The 17,530-nt window shown below is 47.2% G+C and overlaps 1 protein-coding gene across 4 annotated transcripts in view; it reads right to left on the reverse strand.

Annotated features, from left to right (window-relative positions):
• Positions 1-17,530, reverse strand: part of FAM135A (family with sequence similarity 135 member A) — a 146,749-nt gene that overhangs the window by 25,647 nt on the left and 103,572 nt on the right. For 3 of the 4 annotated variants that reach the window (XM_077289955.1, XM_077289956.1, XM_077289954.1), the window contains 4 exons: positions 10,060-12,370; positions 2,793-2,953; positions 2,334-2,425; positions 799-896 (listed from right to left, as the gene is read on the reverse strand). In XM_077289955.1, the coding sequence (XP_077146070.1) occupies positions 799-896; positions 2,334-2,425; positions 2,793-2,953; positions 10,060-12,370 (2,662 nt within the window). The remainder of the gene's footprint in view (positions 1-798; positions 897-2,333; positions 2,426-2,792; positions 2,954-10,059; positions 12,371-17,530) is intronic. The other variant, XM_077289957.1, reaches the window with a different exon arrangement.

The raw sequence follows: 17,530 nt of genomic DNA on the forward strand, positions 1-17,530 counted from the left end.
CTTAGCCTTTGTAGCCAGTGAGCCTGGCAGCACATGGCCACTGTTCCCTCTTAGCCTTTGTAGCCAGTGAGCCTGGCAGTACATGGCCACTGTTCCCACTAAGCCTTTGTAGCCATGAGCCTGGCAGTACATGGTCATTGTTCCCTCTAAGACTTTGTAGCCATGAGCCTGGCAGTACATGGCCACTGCTTCCAGTAAGCCTTTGTAGCCAGTGAGCCAGGCAGTACATGGCCACTGTTCCCTCTAAGTCTTTGTAGCCAGTGAGCCTGGCAGTACATGGTCACTGTTTCCTCCAAGACTTTGTAGCCATTGAGCCTGGCAGTACATGGCCACATTATCCATTATGCCTTTATAACCAGTGAGCTTGGCAATACATGGCCACTTTTCCCTCTAAGCCTTTGTAGCCATTGAGCCTGGCAGTGCATGGCCAATGTTCCCTCTAAGCCTTTGTAGCCATCGAGCCTGGCAACACACGGCCACTGTTCCCTCTAAGCCTTTTTAGCCAGTGAGCCTGGCAGTACATGGTCATTGTTCCCTCTAAGACTTTGTAGCCATGAGCCTGGCAGCACATGGTCATTGTTCCCTCTAAGACTTTGTAGCCATGAGCCTGGCAGTACATGGCCACTGTTCCCACTAAGCCTTTGTAGCCATGAGCCTGGCAGTACATGGTCATTGTTCCCTCTAAGACTTTGTAGCCATGAGCCTGGCAGTACATGGCCACTTCTCCCTGTAAGTCAAGCAATCCAACACAGCTGGATAATTATTGTGATATAATCTTGACTACATCTTGCTTCTTACCTGATCCTGGAAATGGCTAGATTGTAGATCTGGATATACTGTATAATTTCATCTAGGAGACGATCTGTCATTGAATCAAAGTCAGCAAATGTATCATTCTGCAGAGAAAACAGAAGATTCATGTACATTTTCTCCTTTCAGCTTGGTGTCCACTTCTGTTCTGGGTCTTACAATCATGCTTGGATATATTTTTACACAAAAGTATGAGCTCTGTTCACAATGCCACTAAGGTGTCCATTTTCACAAGATCTATGACATAATAATAATAATATCTACGATATTTTATAATGAATTGCAACTGAACTGTATGACTTTTCACTGGGCAGAATAGCAGGTACACTGTTCTTCTCAAAAGAAGCAAGAACCCAACAGGAGGAAACCTTGACGTCGGTGTGAAGATAAATCAATTTCTTGGAACTTTTATTATTCATCATGATTATGGAAGTATTTATATGGCTGTCATATATATTTCACATATAAATGTTAGTCTATAAAAATGACTTAAAGGGTTACATAGATATGTGAGAACTACAGCCAGTCATTAGCCACAGCGACTAGTGATTGGCTGCAGTGGTCACATGCAGGAAGATGCCGCCAGGATACCAATGCAGTACTCGTGCAGCAGTACTGAAGGAATACCATGGCAGCAATAAGTTAGTAAACATTTTTGGGCTCATTTTTATAAAACAAACAATTGTGGATAGCTACTTCAAAGGAATAGGTCACTATTTTTTCCACCTAATCTGAGGGCAGTATAATGTGCAGATAGAGACCCTGGTTGCAGTGATGTGTCACTTACAGGGCTGCTTGCAGTAATTTTGAGAAGATCACTGTTTTATCAGCAGCCAGGTAGTCCTCCATATTCATGAGCTCTGTATAACCCGTCCCCATCACAGATTGGCTGTCTGCCTAATACACAGTGTATACAGAAGGCTGACGATCAGTGTTGTGAATTCTGTGATATAGAGCTCAGCAGGAACTGATAAAACAGCGATTTTATCAAAATTACATAAAGCAGCCGAATAAGTGACACATCGATGAAAATCAGGGTCTTAGCCCTTACATCAAGGAAACTCAGACAGGGTAGCAAAAACCTAGATTCCCTTTAAAAGTGTAACTACATTTTTTGCAATCTTTTAATATATTTAAGCCCTTTATAACACCTGCATATCAGTGGGAGTCCAACACCAAAACCCGCCTGCCAATCACTGAAACCTCAGGGCTGAAGCTCCATCATGAACATATGCACAGTGGTGTAATGGCTCGATAGGAAATCAATGGCTCCATACTCCGAGCGGTTCTGATCTGTGCTGTGAGTGATCAGTGTAGTTACATTTTATTGTATATCACTACTAACAGTGCCCCTGTAACATAACACTTCCCAGCACTGCAACACATCTACCCTTATACCTGTGGCTACTTTATCTAGGTTTGGGCAAATAGAAGCTGAGGTGTTAAAGAACAAAAACATTCTCAGCAGTTTTATGAATCTTGTATAAATTATCCATAAACAAGATGAATGTTTCGAGCTGCACCTGGTTCCTCTCTGACATAAGGAAATCTTTTCGCCCACCGGGAAGTCCAAGTTCTATGTATGTTCTTACTAGCCGAAGGTCAGCGCTATTACCTGCAATAGAAATAGAAAGAGCAAAATCAATTTTCTTGTACATTTTGTTCCACCTGAATGGTCCTGCACATCATGCATCAGAGGAGGCAACCAATGTAATTTGCTAACACCGCAAAGCCCATTTATTCACAAAATTACAGAAAATCAGAGAGCAATCAGTTTTGGGCACCATCCTGTTCTATTCAGCCTTTCTGCTGGCCTACTTCCAGCTAACAGCACGCCTGGGAGTGAACATACAGTACTGGGGGCTGAGGAAGATTATTTCCTCTAGCCAATAACATTCTCCTTTATCCTCAAGCACGTGGCTATTTTTTTCTTTCTAAACACATTATTAATAATATAAAACAGACTAACAGATAGTATTTACCATCTAGTCCATGGACACAGACAATCAGATGGATTCCCTCATCGGACACTTCGTCCTCCTCCATGCTAAAGTATGGAACCGTGGAAGCCAAGTGAGGCACATCGCTGTACAAAAAACCTGGGAGCCGCAACTGCTTCAGCTCTTCTTTGGCCTGAAGGAATCTACAAATACACAACATTTTGCACACGTACGCAAACATTCATCAAATATATTATATATATATATACACGAATACGCACATCTTTCGAAAACAAAAGCCAAAATATGAAAGTATAGAGGGATATTATGTGAAATATTATGTCAAGACTTTATAAAAGGGAAACACAGATGGTTGAAAGAAAAAGACAAGGGGCTTGGTTCATCTGTCAGCCTATGCATACAATGGCATAAATGCAAAGCCAGCCCACCATTCTACTAAAGAAAATGTACTGTTGCTATGGGACCCCTTTCAGAACTGGGACAGCTTCGTATCACTCACTTATAGAAGTAGTTTGCATTTGGAAGTTTTAGAATGTTTGTTTTAGTTTATGCAAAATCTAGACTTGTATTTTGGGCTTCATCTTTGGTACAATATACTTTAGGAAGGAGTATTGTATCAATCACTGCTCAGGCATGTAGTGCCATGTGATAGAAAAAACAGGAGCTGGAGGGTTGCTGCAGAAGAGAGGAAGTGTGCTGCAGAAGAGAGGAAGTGTGCTGCAGAAGAGTCGGAGGGTGATGCAGAAGAGGAAGGGTGCTGCAGTAGAGTGGGAGGGTGGTGCTGCAGAGGAAGGGTGCTGCAGTAGAGTGGGAGGGTGGTGCTGCAGAAGAGTGCTGGAGAAAAGAGGAAGGGTACTGCAGAAGAGAGGAGGGGTACTGCAGAAGAGAGGAAGGGTACTGCAGAAGAGTGGAAGGGTACTGCAGAAGAGAGGAAGGGTACTGCAGAAGAGAGGAAGGGTACTGCAGAAGAGAGGAAGGGTACTGCAGAAGAGTGGAAGGGTACTGCAGAAGAGTGGAAGGGTACTGCAGAAGAGAGGAAGGGTACTGCAGAAGAGTGGAAGGGTACTGCAGAAGAGAGGAAGGGTACTGCAGAAGAGAGGAAGGGTACTGCAGAAGAGAGGAAGGGTACTGCAGAAGAGTGGAAGGGTACTGCAGAAGAGAGGAGGGGGTTGCAGAAGAGTGGAAGGGTACTGCAGAAGAGTGGAAGGGTACTGCAGAAGAGAGGAAGGGTACTGCAGAAGAGAGGAAGGGTACTGCAGAAGAGTGGAAGGGTACTGCAGAAGAGAGGAAGGGTACTGCAGAAGAGAGGAAGGGTACTGCAGAAGAGTGGAAGGGTACTGCAGAAGAGAGGAGGGGGTTGCAGAAGAGGAAGGGTGCTGCAGTAGAGTGGAAGGGTACTGCAGAAGAGTGGAAGGGTACTGCAGAAGAGTGGAAGGCTACTGCAGAAGAGAGGAGGGGGTTGCAGAAGAGTGGAAGGGTACTGCAGAAGACTGGAAGGGTACTGCAGAAGAGAGGAAGGGTACTGCAGAAGAGTGGAAGGGTACTGCAGAAGAGTGGAAGGGTACTGCAGAAGAGAGGAAGGGTACTGCAGAAGAGAGGAAGGGTACTGCAGAAGAGAGGAAGGGTACTGCAGAAGAGTGGAAGGGTACTGCAGAAGAGAGGAGGGGGTTGCAGAAGAGGAAGGGTACTGCAGAAGAGTGGAAGGGTACTGCAGAAGAGAGGAGGGGGTTGCAGAAGAGTGGAAGGGTACTGCAGAAGAGTGGAAGGGTACTGCAGAAGAGAGGAAGGGTACTGCAGAAGAGAGGAAGGGTACTGCAGAAGAGTGGAAGGGTACTGCAGAAGAGAGGAAGGGTACTGCAGAAGAGAGGAAGGGTACTGCAGAAGAGTGGAAGGGTACTGCAGAAGAGAGGAGGGGGTTGCAGAAGAGGAAGGGTGCTGCAGTAGAGTGGAAGGGTACTGCAGAAGAGTGGAAGGGTACTGCAGAAGAGTGGAAGGGTACTGCAGAAGAGTGGAAGGCTACTGCAGAAGAGAGGAAGGGTACTGCAGAAGAGAGGAAGGGTACTGCAGAAGAGAGGAAGGGTACTGCAGAAGAGCGGAAGGGGTTGCAGAAGAGTGGAAGGGTACTGCAGAAGAGAGGAAGGGTACTGCAGAAGAGAGGAAGGGTGCTGCAGAAGAGAGGAAGGGTACTGCAGAAGAGAGGAGGGGGTTGCAGAAGAGTGGAAGGGTACTGCAGAAGAGAGGAAGGGTACTGCAGAAGAGAGGAAGGGTACTGCAGAAGAGTGGAAGGGTACTGCAGAAGAGAGGAGGGGGTTGCAGAAGAGGAAGGGTGCTGCAGTAGAGTGGAAGGGTACTGCAGAAGAGAGGAAGGGTACTGCAGAAGAGAGGAAGGGTACTGCAGAAGAGTGGAAGGGTACTGCAGAAGAGAGGAGGGGGTTGCAGAAGAGGAAGGGTGCTGCAGTAGAGTGGAAGGGTACTGCAGAAGAGAGGAAGGGTACTGCAGAAGAGAGGAAGGGTACTGCAGAAGAGAGGAGGGGGTTGCAGAAGAGAGGAGGGATGCTGCAGTAGAAAGGAAAGGGGAGCTGCAGTAGAAAGGAGTGGCGCTGCAGAAAATAGGAGGGGCGCTGCAGAAAATAGGAGGGGGGATGCAGAAGAGCTCCTATGTTCTCATTTACTGTAGCTTTAATAACTTTTTTTTTAATCAAGTACTTTTTAATAAGGCATATATCAAAAATGTAATACAGTCTGACACAAACTTCAGACAGATACCAAAATTACAAAGCAGATTGATAAAAATTACAAAGCAGATTGATAAATGAAAATGTAACATGAACTAGCCCCTTTACCCAGTAGGCAGGAGTAGGCAGAATCAGACACATACATTCAGCTGCAAGTTTTCCTGGAACGACAGTTACAGTTTTCCAAAAACATTTATGAGCACCAACCACCATCTATTATCTCAGGAATGGTAAAATCTGTCTTCACCAAATATAGATTATACCCATGAATGGACCATCAGTCCTGCCACAGAAAGAAGCAGATTTCGCTGATATATTATCTCTCCATAGGACTTTACGAGCACCAACTGCAGCTTATTTGAAATGCCCTATTTATTCTAATAATGGCTGGACTGTACATGACAAGCAGTATTTACCTATTGTGCCCAGTGGCGTATCCAGAGGGGGCAGCCGGGGCATGTGCCCCGGGCGCAGCCGACAGGGGGGCACCAGCAGATTCTGCCGCCTCCACACTGAGATTCTTCCGTTCTCTGAGCCGGCTGTAAAATTGACAGCTGGCTCAGAGAAAGTGCTGCGCGTCGGTTCCCAAGGATGTACTAGCGTCTTCAGACGCTAGTACCCTTGATCTATGCCCTGACCGCCGCCGACACTTCTGCATCAGTGAAGCGCCAGCAGCGTGATCAGGTCACATGATCACGCTGCTGACGTCACTCGCCGGCTCTTCACAGGCAGCCTTGCAGTTTGTGGTAAGTGCTCCAGCTCCAGACGGCTGGGTAATGGAGGCTGGAGCTGAAGACACCGAACTGCCAGAAGGAGAGATGCGGGCTGTGCTGTATACTACTGTGTGGGCAGTGCTGTATACTACTGTGTGAGTGGTGCTGTATACTACTATGCGGGCTGTGCTATATACTACTATGTGGGCTGTGCTGTATACTACTGTGTGGGCGGTGCGGTATACTACTATGCGGGCTGTGCTGTATAGTACTATGCGGGCTGTGCTATATACTACTATGTGGGCAGTGCTGCATACTACTATGTGGGCAGTGCTATATACTACTATGTGGGCGGTGCTGTACACTACTGTGTGGGCGGTGCTGTATACTACTATGTGGGCTGTGCTATATACTACTGTGTGGGCAGTGCTGTATACTACTATGTGGGCTGTGCTGTATACTACTGTGTGGGCGGTGCGGTATACTACTATGCGGGCTGTGCTGTATACTACTATGTGGGCAGTGCTATATACTACTGTGTGGGCTGTGCTATATACTACTGTGTGGGCTGTGCTATATACTACTATGCGGGCTGTGCTACATACTACTATGTGGGCAGTGCTGTATACTACTATGTGGGCTGTGCTATATACTACTATGTGGGCAGTGCTATATACTACTGTGTAGGCTGTGCTATATATACTACTATGCGGGCTGTGCTATATACTACTATGTGGACGGTGCTGTAAACTACTATGTGGGCTGTGCTTTGTACTACTATGTGGCAGTGCTGTATACTGCTATGTGGGCTGTGCTGTATACTACTATGTGGGCGGTGCTGTACACTACTGTGTGGGCGGTGCTGTATACTACTATGCGGGCTGTGCTATATACTACTGTGTGGGCTGTGCTGTATACTACTATGCGGGCTGTGCTATATACTACTATGTGGGCTGTGCTATATTCTACTATGTAGCAGTGCTGTATACTGCTATGTGGGCTGTGCTATATACTACTATGTGGGCAGTGCTATATACTACTATGTGGGCTGCGCTATATACTGCTATGTGGGCTGCGCTATATACTACTATGTGGGCAGTGTTGTATACTACTATGTGGGCTGTGCTGTATACTACTATGTGGGCTGTGCTGTATACTACTATGTGGGCTGTGCTGTATACTACTATGTGGGCAGTGCTATATACTACTGTGGGCTGTGCTATATACTACTGTGTGGGCTGTGCTATATACTACTATGCGGGCTGTGCTATATACTACTATGTGGGCAGTGCTGTATACTACTATGTGGGCTGTGCTATATACTACTATGTGGGCAGTGCTATATACTACTGTGTAGGCTGTGCTATATATACTACTATGCGGGCTGTGCTATATACTACTATGTGGACGGTGCTGTAAACTACTATGTGGGCTGTGCTTTATACTACTATGTGGCAGTGCTGTATACTGCTATGTGGGCTGTGCTGTATACTACTATGTGGGCGGTGCTGTACACTACTGTGTGGGCGGTGCTGTATACTACTATGCGGGCTATGCTATATACTACTGTGTGGGCTGTGCTGTATACTACTATGCGGGCTGTGCTATATACTACTATGTGGGCTGTGCTATATTCTACTATGTAGCAGTGCTGTATACTGCTATGTGGGCTGTGCTATATACTACTATGTGGGCAGTGCTATATACTACTATGTGGGCTGCGCTATATACTATGTGGGCTGCGCTATATACTACTATGTGGGCTATGCTGTATACTACTATGTGGGCAGTGCTGTATACTACTATGTGGGCTGTGCTATATACTACTATGTGGCAGTGCTATATACTGCTATGTGGGCTGTGCTGTATACTACTGTGTGGGTGGTGCTGTATACTACTATGTGGGCTGTGCTATATACTACTATGTGGCAGTGCTATATACTGCTATGTGGGCGGTGCTGTATACTACTGTGTGGGCGGTGCTGTATACTACTATGCGGGCTGTGCTATATACTACTAAGCGGGCTGTGCTGTATACTACTTTGTGGGCAGTGCTGTATACTACTATGTGGGCAGTGCTGTATGCTACTGTGTTCTTCAGATTTCTCCACCACATGCAACTGCACCCGGGAAGGGAGGGGATGGGGGCAGAAATCAGGACATTATGGGGGCAGAAATGTGAGGACAGTATGGGGGCAGAAATGTGAGGACATTACAGGGGGCAGAAATCTGAGGACATTATAGGGGCCAGAAATCTGAGGACATTATAGGGGGCAGAAATCTGAGGGGGGGGGGGGGGGGTGCCAAACTGATCCTTTGCCCTGGGAGCAGGAAGAGCTGGATTGTGCCCCCTATTTCCTTAAAGACTGTAAGCCTGCGAGCAGGACTCTCACTCATCCTGTAACTGTTGAATTATGTGTTACTTTGTAATGTCTTTATTGTCTGCACATGTAATTGTAAAGTGCTGCGGAATATGTTGGCGCTATATACTGCAAATACATTTTTTTTTATTATTATGGTCATCTGCTATCTCAGTAATGAAAGAGTCTGTATTCACTGAAGATAGATTTTATCCGTGAAATGAAAAATCAAATTGAGAAGGAAGATATTTTTCTGATCAGATGTATTACCAAGTTTCTAATTTTCAGATGTACTATTGATTTATGAAATAAAAAATTAAGACGCTTACGCTTTAACTGTGCCAATAGCTCTCATCGTTCAACCACTGCCGTGATACCAGACAATTTTGTTTGAGATCTCTCTATCATTTTGCCAACTGCGGCTAAAAGGAACCTTTCACCTGATTCCTGAAGCGGGCAGCATGAATCAGAGCCAGCAAGATTGCAGCCAGGTATATTTTTCTCTGAAACGCTGGAGCGTAATATAATTTGAAGATCCCCCCGCTTTTCCCAGTACTGCTGCAGGTGATAGACAAGTATCTTCCATAGTGAGATATCTGTCAGTCACCTAGAATGGTGCGGTGAGAAACCGGCTGGGGATAGTGCTGGACTGGTCTTGTCTCTGCCTATGGTCCACACCTAGATCTTTAAACTATACCTTATCTGAAATGCTGAAACGTTTCAGAGAAAAATATACCTGGGTGCAATTGTGCATCAAGACTCTTATTCATGCTGCCTGTGGTCTGGGCAGCATAAATAGGGCTATAGATTCCATTTAAAGGTGGTCTCGTGAATGAAAATGATTTTTTACAAGGGTTCAGATTGGTATCTAAAAAAAAAAAAGTGATACTCATCTTCCCTGATACCCGCAGCCCCTTTTCAGACATGTACTCGGCTCCTGATGGTCTCAACTTCCTGGTGAGAGAAACTGCCTGCAGGACCAGTATGTAAAGACCAGTGGGTAAGTGCCAATGCGGTAGCCGTGGGCAATCAGTGAGGGTAAGCATCACTTCTTGTATTTCTTTATAATAGTGTGAGCCCTTTCAAAATACTTTTCATCCCATGGACAATTGCATTAATAGTTCCTACTGCTCTCCCTCTATTAGATAAGCCAATATATTGACCTTAAAGTGGCTACTGATACATGCTGCCCGCTACACTGGCTGTATGAGCTCAGCCAGGTATGTTTATAACTAGTCCTACAGGTAGGATCCTGGCGGCTTCTCCCCACCCACTGCCCTGGAGTGTCAGATCTCGTACTAATATATGCACATGAGGGGACACCTGCCAATCTAGAGCAGCAGGAGGCTTTTAAAGTATGATTCTCTCTGAAACACTGAAGTGTTTTGACAGATTGGAGACTGAAAAGACAGAATGAAAAGACAGAAATATCATGTCAGACATATGTCAAAACATGAAAGCAGGTGGTGATAATACTCACGCTATCATTAATGGTTTCGGAGAGCTTTCGTACCAGGCAAGAGATGTTGAGGATTCAAACATGGCCCCAGCTGGTTGCCTTGTAATAGTGTCAGATGCGTTCCTTGGAGTAAATGCAGTTCCACAAGGGGAGTCTTTTAAGGTATAGGAAAAAGATAGACAGCTAGTTGTGCAGACGCCTGGCATTGTTATGGCATCTTTCAAATATTCAGAACCAATGCGTTCAGATCGTAAGTATTTGTCGTTTGCTGAATCATGGATAACTTCACATTCAGGATCTTCTGACTTGTATATTGGGCCATCGGTTTCCTCATAATAGCCATTTTCAATCATTTCTTCGTCCTGCTCCTCCTCCTCCTCCTCTTGAAGAAGCGGGCCTGTTACCTGAAGCTTTGAAAGTTCTCTTTCAGGAGTAACATATTTAAAGTCATCTGCAGGGCTGATGTCTGAAATATCAGTACTACTTTGAGAGCCGAAGTAGTTTTCAACCAAACCTTGTTTTACAATGTCGGTGCTGTTTGTAGAAGTAAGTATAGCAGCAGTAGGACTACTCACAGCTTCACATAAGTCCAGGTTGGTTTCTTTGGGTTCCCTGCCAGTATATTCTTCCTTTTGTAGCGTCACCTCATCATCCAGAACAACAGAACCAGAAACTACAGATTGTTCTCCCACTACAATAACTTCTGGGTCGGGTGCAACATGGGGGCTATGAAAAACAGTTTCAGGAATCGGAGGTTCTCTAAAAGTGGTTACAGAGCCTGGTGGTGGAACAGGAATACTCTTCACTTCATTCGGAGTTTCCTCATCAGAAATAGCAAACTGGAAAAGGTCTCTGATGCTCGAAAGGGAGGAATGCACTGGGATATTGTCTCTTTCTGAAAACACAACACATTGAGGCTGTGCGAGAATGTGGGATAGTTTGGAATCAAACTTTGGCACAAGAACAGTTCCCAAGTCTAGGACAGTTTTACTATCTTTAACCTGACTTTCAGGTACTACTGAAATCTTTGAACTTTCATCTGGTGAAAGTTCATCATCATCAGAAGGCAGAGAATTAATTGACGTCAGCGACGACTGGATTTCACTCAGGGCACTGGTGCTTTCTGTGCAGTGGCTCTCAACAGCAGTTTTCAGAGTAGATTCTGGTTTTAGCAATAGCTGTGAAAAGCCTCTCTCATTGGAAACAGTGTCAGGCTCAATCACATTTTCCAAAGAACATTCTGGATTTGGGTGAGTTGCAAAAGAGCTGGGTTCACTTTCTACACCAGAATCAGAAAACCTGGAAGATGCACAGGTAATGCTAAGATCAGGTAACTTTATTGTATCCCCACTCACTACAAGGTGGACCTCCTTTGAGGTAAGATGTGGTGGATTTTTTAATTTGAGGAGTGAGTCTCCAATCCCGGGTAATTTTACATTAGTATCCACCGCAACATCTTTTTCAAACACTGAATCAGTCTCCAGTAATGGCGTTACTCCAAGAGGCACAATAGACAACCCTTGCCCCTGCATTCCATCCTTAGTCGTCACATCTCTAGATACCTCTGGCTTGGAGGCAAATATAACGGTTACTTTTTCACCTTCATAGGAGTTCTTTGTACTTGGTTTGACCTCTATTGTCCTCACTCCAGAAGGTCCTGTGTACTGACCGACATGACGCCTTTCTCCTGGTTGAGGCACACTGTCCATTTGCGTAAGCACAGTACCTGACTGTTGTGTGTTGGCAGCACCTGAAACAGTGGAGAAAGGGATTAGATTACCAGAATCCAAGGCAATACTCTGGCTTCCCTTGGAGCTCTCGCCACTTACAGAAAGTGGTTTGTTTGCGACAGGGTTTAAAGCCAGAGAGTGATGTCCCTTTTGCCATGTGTGCAACCCAGAAGATTTGGCGTCACCTGTTGGAAACCCTTGAGTAGAATAAAGTCCATCCTTGGGGCAATGTGAAGGCCTGCCTTCAAAAGGTTTAGACATAACCTCGGCTGTAGCAGCTTTTAGACATTTGTAGCTTACTAAAACCACAGAGTCTTTAGAGTTCTGCTTTACTATCTTTTTTGGATTCTCAGGTTTCACTGTTCTCATCAGTTTATTTTTAGATTTTGACTTATTATCATCTTCATTTTTAGATTTTAACATTTTAGTTTGCTGCTTTTCACCTTCAAGACACCAATGTAGAGCAGAGATACCTTCAGCTGCGCCTTTCAGCTCTGGACTGATAGGACCATAAACATATCCATCTTCGTTGTCAGCCTTCTCCATTTTATTAGAATCAGCTTTTTGCGCGGTATTAACGCCTAGCCAAGGCCCATCCAAATCTAAAGTGTGAAATAAAAGAACAATGACATTTTTCCAGCATCTTTCCACAAAAAATATTGAGAAAAAATTCTGCTAATCAATACAATGGCCCTGAGCTAGCAAAGAATAGCACTGTTGTGAACAATAAACAGTCCTACTCAACCAACTTTAACATCTGAACAATTTGAAGGGGTCTAGTAACAAGAAGAAATAGCCTTTCTTTAATTGTATGTATCCATATTGCCCTTAATCAACAAAATAATTGGACTGAAATTTGCTAAAGTCGTTACACATTTCACCACATTTTTTACAAGTAAGGCTAGTTTCACACTAGCGTTAACTGCAATACGTCGCAAATGCGTCGTTTTGCCGAAAATACGCATCCAGCAAAAGTTCTTGCTGGATGCGTTTTTTCATCATAGACTAACATTAGCGACGCATTAGCGACGCATTTGCGACGCATTGCCAAACGTCGCGTCCGTTTTGCGACGCTTGGGCGTGTGGTAGCGGACCGTCGGGAGAAAAAAACCTTACATGTAACGTTTTTTGCTCCCGACGGTCCGCTTTTTCCGACCGCGCATGCGCGGCCGGAACTCCGCCCACACCTCCCCGCACTTCCCCGCACCTCACAATGGGGCAGCGGATGCGTGGGAAAAATGCATCCGCTGCCCCCGTTGTGCGGCGGGGACAACGCTAGCGTCGGGGACCTCGGCCCGACGCACGGCGACGGGCCGAGCCCGACGCTAGTGTGAAACTAGCCTTAGGCACATCCGGAGACTAACAAAGGGCAGACACATGACAAATGTATGTCCTTTTATGTAAACTTTGTTCATCCGCCACTATATAAGTGCTACTATCCACGCTAAGTTAATTAAAGGAACCCGGCCATCAGTTTTTCCAATATAACCTATGGCCTCCACCTTTCAGCCCCATGTGACAGCATCCTATAATACTACACATGACTCAAATTCGCCCAGCAAGGCAAAAAAAAGATGATATTTTATTATCCTCGCCTACGGGGCGGTTCGGTCCAATGGGCATCTCCAATCTTGGCCCGCTGCCTTCTCTATTCTTGCAATGCCATCCTCGTTTTGTGCTTCGTGTGGATAACAAATCCTTCGTCATCCACATAGTGTTCCCCCTTCGTGCTTCTGTGCAGGTACATTTATCCTTGCTCTACTGAGGGCAGAGCAAAGTACTGCAAATTGCATGCGCCAGCACTCTTTCAGTGCTTTGCTCTGCCCTCAGCAGGGCAGAAAGAAGTACACCAGCACAGAAGGGGACACTGTGTGGATGACGTAGGACGTGTCACCCACACAAAGCACAGAAGGAGGATGGCATCGCAAGAAGAGAAGAGGCACTGGACCAAGGCTAGAGACGCATTTTGGACCAGATCAGACTGTCCCATAGGTGAGTATAATAAAAGGTGGGGTTTTTTTGCCTTGCAGTGCAAAATGGAATAATGTGTGTAGCAATATAAAATGCAGTCACATGGGGCTGAAAAGTGATGGCTATAGGTTATATCGGAAAAAAATGGTGACAGGTTCCCTTTAAATATTCATTAAATATAGCGTCACCACTGTTAAATAATTCAATTAAAATTTTCACTCAATTATTAAGCGTTTTCAAAGTAGCGGCGGATTATAAGAGGGTCAATCTGGGCGGTAGCCCAGGGCCCAGTGGTGTGGGGGGGCCCTGGGCTACTGCACAGATTGCCCGCCGCCATCAGGGCATTACTGCCCGTGCCCTGACTGGCGTATCATTTATGGGCCCGGTGGGCAGAGAGAGGGGGCCCGCATCGGGCCCCGTCTCATCTGCTCACCGGGCCCATACCGGCGCTGCGGCGGTTTCCTATTGACTTGCGGGCGCGTGCCCGCACGTCTAGTTAACAACAGCCGCCAGCCAATTGGAGGCTGGCAGCTGAAGTCGGCCGCAGGCGCAGCTCACACGTCGCCGGCGTCTGACGTCATTGTCAGTCGCCGGCGAGTGTGCGCTGCTGGAGGGAGCTCGCCGCTGGAGCGCACAGGTCAGGTGAGGAGAACTCTTTTTTTTTTACGAACGGCAATCCGGGGGGCCCGGGGCAATATGCTGGACACACTGGGGCAGATTGCTGGACACACTGGGGCAGATGATTGCTGGAGACACTGGGGCAATGCTGGAGACACTGGGGGCAATGCTGGAGACACTGGGGCAGATGATTGCTGGACACACTGGGGGCAATGCTGGAGACACTGGGCGCAATGCTGGAGACACTGGGGGCAATGCTGGAGGACACACTGGGGCAGATGATTGCTGGACACACTGGGGCAGATTGCTGGACACACTGGGGCAATGCTGGAGACACTGGGGCAGATTGCTGGACACACTGGGGCAGATTGCTGGACACACTGGGGCAATGCTGGAGACACTGGGGCAATGCTGGAGACACTGGGGCAGATTGCTGGACACACTGGGGCAATGCTGGAGACACTGGGGCAGATTGCTGGACACACTGGGGCAGATTGCTGGACACACTAGGGCAATGCTGGACACACTGGGGCAGATTGCTGGACACACTGGGGCAATGCTGGAGACACTGGGGCAGATTGCTGGACACACTGAGGCAATGCTGGAGACACTGGGGAAGATTGCTGGATACACTGGGGCAATGCTGGATACACTGGGGCAATGCTGGAGACACTGGGGAAGATTGCTGGACACACTGGGGCAATGCTGGAGACACTGGGGCAGATTGCTGGACACACTGGGGCAATGCTGGAGACACTGGGGCAGATTGCTGGACACACTGTGGCAGATTGCTGGACACACTGGGGCAATGCTGGAGACACTGGGGCAGATTGCTGGACACACTGGGGCAATGCTGGAGACACTGGGGCAGATTGCTGGACACACTGGGGCAATGCAGGAGACACTGGGGCAGATTGCTGGACACACTGGGGCAGATTGCTGGAGACACTGGGGCAGATTGCTGGACACACTGGGACAATGCTGGAGACACTGGGGCAGATTGCTGGACACACTGGGGCAATGCTGGAGACACTGGGGCAGATTGCTGGACACACTGGGGCAATGCTAGAGACACTGGGGCAGATTGCTGGACACTGGGGCAATGCTGGATACACTGGGGCAGATTGCTGGACACACTGGGGCAATGCTGGAGACACTGGGGCAGATTGCTGGAGACACTGGGGCAATGCTGGAGACACTGGGGCAGATTGCTGGACACACGGGCAATGCTGGAGACACTGGGGCAGATTGCTGGAGACACTGGGGGCAATGCTGGAGACACTGGGGCAGATTGCTGGACACTGGGGCAATGCTGGATACACTGGGGCAGATTGCTGGACACACTGGGGCAATGCTGGAGACACTGGGGCAGATTGCTGGAGACACTGGGGCAGATTGCTGGAGACACTGGGGCAGATTGCTGGACACACGGGCAATGCTGGAGACACTGGGGTAGATTGCTGGAGACACTGGGGGCAATGCTGGAGACACTGGGGCAATGCTGGAGACACTGGGGCAATGCTGGAGACACTGGGGGCAATGCTGGAGACACTGGGGGCAATGCTGGAGGACACACTGGGGCAGATGATTGTGGGACACACTGGGGCAATGCTGGAGACACTGGGGCAATGCTGGATACACTGGGGCAGATTGCTGGACACTGGGGGCAATGCTGGATACACTGGGGCAGATTGCTGGAGACACTGGGGGCAATGCTGGAGACACTGGGGGCAATGCTGGAGACACTGGGGGCAATGCTGGAGGACACACTGGGGCAGATGATTGCTGGAGACACTGGGACAATGCTGGAGACACTGGGGCAATGCTGGAGACACTGGGGCAATGCTGGAGACACTGGGGCAATGCTGGAGACACTGGGGCAATGCTGGAGACACTGGGGCAATGCTGGAGACACGGGGGCAATGCTGGAGACACGGGGGCAATGCTGGACACACTGGGGGCAATGCTGGAGGACACACTGGGGCAGATTGCTGGACACACTGGGGCAATGATGGAGACACTGGGGCAATGCTGGACATACTGGGGGTAATATGCTGGACACACTGGGGATAATATGCTGGACACACTGGGGGTAATATGCTGGACACACTGGGGGTAATATGCTGGACACACTGGGGGTAATATGCTGGACACACTGGGGGTAATATACTGGACACACTGGGGCAGATTGCTGGACACTCTGGGGCAATATGCTGGACACTCTGGGGCAATATGCTGGACACTCTGGGGCAATATGCTGGACACACTGGGGCAGATTGCTGGACACACTGTCTGGGGGCAATGCTGGACACTCTTGGGCAATATGCTGGACATACTGGGGCAGATTGTTGAACACACTGTCTGGGGCAATGCTGGACATAGGGGCTAATTAAGGGATATTATTTACTGCAGTGATGCATTTATTTTATTTTTTGAGGACATTGTTTTAAATGGGGGGGCGGTCCTGTTACTGTGTAGAGTGACACTATGTCGCCTATTTTTCTTCATGTGGTGTAATGTAGAAGTTGGGAAAAATTAAGTAATGTGTTCTGCAAGCGGAGCTCGAGATAACTGTGTTATTTCCTGCAGAGACAAGTCCTGGCTGGAAGAAGTGATGGCGGTCTGTGATGGATGAAAGATGAAGGACTTCACCTAGAGACGTCACTGGTGAGTCAGTGTTACCTATACACTGACACTATACACTATACTATATACAGAGGTCCTGTGTACAATGTCACCAGTGATCGCTGTATTACCTCTACACAGACACTGCATACTAAGTACAGATCTCCTGTGAATACTGGCACTTATGGTGATAGTATTGTGTTTTGTTTTTTTTTATTATTACTGATCAGTATTGTAGTATTCAGTCACTATGTGGTGGTAATATGTGGTCTGGAAATGGTGTTGTGGTATTTGTCCCTTGTATGTGCTATTTGGTCACCAAGTGGTGTTAATATGTGGTCTTGACATGGTGCAGTGGTATTTGATCCTTGTATGTGATATTATTCGATCACTGTGGTTGTAATTTGTGGTCTGGTCATGGTGCGGTGGTATTTGTTCCTTGTATGTGATATTGGTCAAAATATACCTAAATTGTATTGCATATTTTAACAAATATTTAATAGGTTACAGTAGAGTAGGGCCAGACGATTTTTCTGGAATAATCTGGT

The sequence above is a fragment of the Ranitomeya variabilis genome, chromosome 2 (assembly GCF_051348905.1).
Source record: "Ranitomeya variabilis isolate aRanVar5 chromosome 2, aRanVar5.hap1, whole genome shotgun sequence".
Classification (NCBI taxonomy): domain Eukaryota; kingdom Metazoa; phylum Chordata; class Amphibia; order Anura; family Dendrobatidae; genus Ranitomeya; species Ranitomeya variabilis.